This window comes from Nuphar pumila, chromosome 4 (genome assembly GCF_984573655.1).
Source record: "Nuphar pumila chromosome 4, dmNupPumi1.hap1.1, whole genome shotgun sequence".
NCBI classification, from domain to species: Eukaryota; Viridiplantae; Streptophyta; class Magnoliopsida; order Nymphaeales; family Nymphaeaceae; genus Nuphar; species Nuphar pumila.
The window spans coordinates 16,385,339-16,390,802 of NC_143252.1; the positions used below are offsets into that span (position 1 = coordinate 16,385,339).

The 5,464-nt window shown below is 41.3% G+C and overlaps 1 protein-coding gene across 1 annotated transcript; it reads left to right on the plus strand.

The window, feature by feature from the left end:
• The first annotated feature begins 522 nt into the window (after nucleotides 1-522).
• On the plus strand, nucleotides 523-5,037 carry LOC149839507 (uncharacterized). Its single transcript, XM_090002582.1, has 4 exons — nucleotides 523-850; nucleotides 984-1,567; nucleotides 3,903-4,418; nucleotides 4,704-5,037. Exons 1-4 carry the CDS (start codon nucleotides 634-636, stop codon nucleotides 4,827-4,829), a joined length of 1,443 nt encoding a protein of 480 aa, XP_089858708.1. The 5' UTR covers nucleotides 523-633; the 3' UTR covers nucleotides 4,830-5,037.
• The last annotated feature ends 427 nt before the right edge of the window (nucleotides 5,038-5,464 follow it).

The window sequence follows — 5,464 nt, forward strand, 5'->3', positions numbered from 1 at the left end:
CTTGATCTGCTTTCTTAGGGAGGTTTGCATTGTGATAAAAATCGGTTAAAACCATAAAGACATCGGCTTTCACCTGTTTCCATAACCATAAAAAATTATAGATGGAGAACCCATCAGGCCCGGCCACTTGAGATTGAAAAGCTGACCGAACCACTTGAGATGGAGAACAGATCTCTCTCTCTCTCTCTCTCTCTCTCTCTCTCTCTCTCTCTCTCTCTCTCTCTCTCTCTCTCTCTCTCTCTCTCTCTCTCTCAACGAACTAAAATAATGGATATACAATGACCTAATAGTTTTCACTTTTTTTTCTTGTTGAAACTAAGTAAACAGACTACTTTTCCTGCATATCAATGTGGGACTACCAGTAAAGGTGAAAAAGTAGAATAAACAGCCAGCTAATGAATTTTGGACCAATACATAACTGACAAGGAGAGAAAGGGGAACATGCCAAACTCAACCTCTTCAGAGTTGGCACTGGTCCACAAAAAAATATTCCCATATCAAACTGAACTTTGGGTCTCCACTTGCACCAAATCTGAGTTTTCTTGAAATGTGTCATCCGCATCTGCTTTGAAATTGTAAATGAATAAAGTCCCGATTGGCGGTACATCTTTTGCCAAGTCCTAGAAAACATCTATGGAAAATCAGATCTTCATCCTTGTTTTCCTCCTAGAAATCCTGTTTTTGCCAACGATTTCAGCTTCACAGCAGTATGTATCAGCAGTTGGTGACCCTGGAATGACAAGGGATGGGCTCAGAGTTGCCTTTGAAGCGTGGAACTTCTGCAATGAAGTGGGAAAGGAGGCTCCAAAGATGGGTAGTCCTAGAGCTGCTGATTGCTTTGACATCACTAGTAAGGCCACGAACTGATTAACCCATTTGAAATGGAAGAAAGGCTATTGTTTTCTTCGTGTTGAAGAAACATAGTAAAGTTCATCATTAATACTGTTCCCAATCCAACACCTTCTTTGTTTCTTGTTTTGTAGGTGAATGTATTGTTCATAAGGTGACAGAAAAAGAGAACAGACTTGGGGTTGGAACACCATTTCCGGGAGTGACACCTGAAGCTCTGAACAATGCAGACTTGTATGCAGTGGAAAAGGAACTATACTTGGGCTCCAAATGTGAAGTTTCGGACGCATCAAATCCATGGCAGTTTTGGATGGTGATGCTCAAGAGTGGGAATTTGGATGCAACGGCCGGATTGTGTCCCGAGAATGGGAAAAGAGTTGGGCCTTTCAAGCAAACTCCAAGGTTCCCTTGCTTTGGTGAAGGCTGCATGAACCAACCACTTCTCTATCAAGAACCGACTCATTTTGTAAATGAGGAGAACTTGAGAGGGAGCTTCAATGGTAGCTATGAGTTGGATGCAGATTTGAGGGGTGGGCTTGGCAGCATTTCATTTTATGAGGTGGTTTGGGAGAAAAAGGTAGGGGTTGGGAGTTGGGTATTTAGTCATAGGCTGAAGACATCCAAGAAGTACCCATGGTTGATGCTGTATCTCAGAGCAGATGCCACAAGTGGACTTTCTGGGGGATACCATTATGAGACCAGAGGGATGCTCAAGATTGTAAGTAGACTGAGAACCCCTTTTTGTTTTTGTTTTTCTATGGTGGGCCTGAAAATATTGCATTTTGTTATGAAGCTTGAAATTTCTTATCCATGGATCTACTGGGGAACAGTATAAAGCAAGTACACCAAAAAACTTTCATCTTATAATTTGGATCTGTTCTATATAATTTCTAAAATGAAGTTATACTTTTAAAAGTTCCTGTAGGCATATGTTGATTTAATATATCGCCATACATACTGCATCAGCCCAATATTCTCTAGGTGCACTTCCCCCCAAAGTGATGCTCTACTAGTTTCCAAGATGTGCCTGTTTTCTTTCTCTGCAACTCTTCCCTTTCAGGGTGGCATGTCTTTTGATGCTCAATTCCCTTTTCCTGCAAAAGAATGACAAATACACCACTAATATTGTAATGCCTAGCATTTTCAATATTTTAGAAATTAAAGTTAAATTTATTTAAATGCAATTATTAATGTTAATTAATTAATGGTACCTAATTAATTAAATGGAGTAGCGTGTGAGGTCAAAAGCACAGTTTTTGAGATGGAAGGCAGTAGTGCGCCCGGTCCGCACAGGTTCCGGGTTTCTTTTACCAAAGATTTTGGCATATCGTTGGGAAGGAGGTGTCAAAAGCTGTTAGGAAGTTCTTCCGGACCGGTAAACTTCTGAAGCGAATCAACTGCACAAATATTGTACTCATCCCCAAGGCTGAGGGAGCTAACAAGCTTTCGTACGGACTTTGCAACTTCATTTACAAGGTGATATAAATGAGGGGCATCCTGGATCGGATCAGAAGTAATAACCAACAAGCTTTTTTGAGGGGTCTCAGCATTCAAGAGAGCATCCTTATAGCTCACGAAATTATTGATTCCATGTTCTCCAGCAGGGATGGTAGTGAGATGGATGGTGATGGTGGTGGTGAGATGGGTGGTGAGGAGTGTAAAAATAAATTCTCTTAGTAGGAAACATTCCTCCACCCTAACGGGGGAATGTTTCCTATCAAAAATTGTATTTTTTAGAAAAAACTCTAAGCAAAAAAGTCTCTCTCGTTTGGAAGAGTCTGAAAATCCGTAGGAATTTTTCATTTTGCATCATTTTTCCTACATCTTTCTCGCTTCCAGATGTGCCTCTTGAGTTTATGCATTTGGGAAAATGGCAGCTGCTGGCAGCCACCACCCCTTGGGGTGGTAGTTATCAAAATCCATTCATTACTGCAAATACAAAGAGGACATCCCAAATGCATAAACTCCCACACCAGCTACTACTTTCCAAACTTCCAGCACCAAAGTAGTTTGACCAAGTTTGCACCAAATGCATTAACTTTTGTTCCTGCTACCAGTTTCCAAACACAGCCTTAATTGGGGGGCAGGTTATATGCCCCCCCCCCAAACACGCACTGTATCTACCGTGCGTGTTCTGGGTCCCGACTGAGCTCCGCGTGGTGCTCAGTCGGGTGTACGGGTACGCCATACATCCATGTACGTCCTGCAGGCGGGTGTACAGCATGCCCGTACAGTCCTGACTGATGCTCAGTCGGGACCCCGGAACACACGCACTGTACAACACCCTCTCAATTAATAGTTTTCTTTGTAGGCTTACAAAACTGTCTATTGCATGAAAGAAATTTTTTGAAGTACAGTTTTTTTGACAGAAATAAAATGCAAGGTACAGTTCTATATTAAAAATTGAAAAAAGAAATATTTCATGTCATATTTTCATCTTTGTGTTTGTTTGTGCATAAACGAGAGAAAGAGAGAGAGGCTCCTTACGTTTTCAGTGTCAAAATGGAATATAAACAGCATTGTTGTTTTTTACCTTACACCTATAATTAATCAAGAAGGCTTTAGAAAAGGCACGGTTTGGTGCATGCGAGGGCATGATTGCACACACACATTTTATCACACATGCCATGTACATGAGGGGGGCATGATGTACCAATTTAACCAGATCCATAGTCAGGGCAGATAGCAGGCACCGAACCCGGTACCTTTGTCCATTTTGCATGCATCTGCCTGTATAAAATCTTTAACCAATATTCAAGTTTCAATTTTTCTTTTTTTCTTTTTTCTCAAAGCCTGTGCTAAGTGTCACGCCCTGACTGGTTTGCCCTCAACATCACATTCTCCTGTTTCTTTTCAACGTAGTGCTGTTCTCCGAGACAACTAGTTTACATATATGCTTTGCCAATAATCAATGTTTAACATACTGACACAATGACTGTGATCATCACCCATGTAAATGCAGCAACGAAAACCAAAAAGTACAGATGCCTTTTATTGCTTTTCTTCTTCCTTTAAGTGCTGTACAATTGAAATGCATCTCTGTCCTGTCTCAGCTTCCAGAGTCGCCCAATTTCAAGGTTCGGCTAACACTTGATGTGAAGCAAGGAGGAGGGCCTAAAAGCCAATTTTACCTGATGGACATTGGGAGTTGTTGGAAGAACGACGGATCTCCCTGTAATGGGGATGTTCTTACCGACGTAACCAGATACAGTGAGATGATCATCAATCCACAAACACCAGCATGGTGCAGCCCCACAAATTTGCAGGCCTGCCCACCATTCCATATCACTCCTAGCAACACCAAGATTCACAGGACTGACACAACCAACTTCCCATACTCTGCTTACCACTACTATTGTGGCCCTGGAAATGCCAAGTACTTAGAGAACCCTTTCAGTACCTGTGATCCTTACAGCAATCCTCAGGCACAGGAATTGGTTCAGATATTGCCCCACACAGCATGGGCAGCGTATGGTTATCCTTCGAAGCCAGGAGAAGGCTGGATTGGGGACTCCAGGACATGGGAGTTGGATGTTGGTGGCCTCTCCGCAAGACTCTACTTTTATCAGGTGAACCTTTTTCCTTTCGCAGAACGTTATCAGATGAAATTTCCTTGGAAATGGCATGAAATCTTATGTTATCAATCTGACTTGATGATACATGCTAGAAGAAGTGTTCTCCAATCTGCAACTTGTGCTTGAGCATATTCATGCATTCATACTGCATGAATGATACATTCATCAGTTGTAAATTCTCCATTATTCTATTTTGCTGCTTGATGTAATTAATTGCTGAAGAAAGACTTTTGAACTGGAATCTTTTCCATTAGTTCACATCCTTTATATCTTTTCCAGGACCCAGGAACACCACCGGCTAGAAGAATATGGACGTCTTTTGATGTCGGAACAGAAATATTTATCAGTGACAAAGATGAGATGGCAGAGTGGACTCTTAGTGATTTTGACGTTCTGCTACCTTAGCCGCCTGATGATTCATCTTTTTTCAGTTCAACCCACATCTAAGAGCCAGATCAGTGAGGGGAATCACACCTTGTGAAAAAGCTCAACATAATTTGAATAAAGTGTTGCAATAAAAGGCATACTGTATACCACAAGTTTTCTGATTTGTATCATTTTATGCAATGTATCTCTTAAAAATGGCATGAATGAAACATCCTGTAATTCAGCTGTGTGGTTTAGGGTCTGAATTTGGGTTGGTATACAATCAATGTGTTACCTCCAGAGAGAACATAACCAAGTCTCTTCTGTTCAATTTAATAAATTGGTGCTACACAAGTAGCAGTCGCATTAGTAAAATGGAATATTTTCATTCAGTACTTGATGAGTCCTGCAAAAACTAATAGGAGAAGAAATCTGGTGGAAGCGGGAGGATTTCTTGGTTGCATTTGACAGACATGAGGCAGAGCCCTTGAGGTGGTGCAGTTACAGCAACTTTGGCAAGTTCCTTTTTATCACAGGTTGTCAAAATGTTTGGGACAGTGTTTGGAGGAAGTGCATCCTTCGGAATTGAATCATCAACGAGGCCTTCAGAAAAACAAAACTCCACCACGTTTCATTCACAGTTTCAGTAGTTACAGCACAAATATGCATCTTAA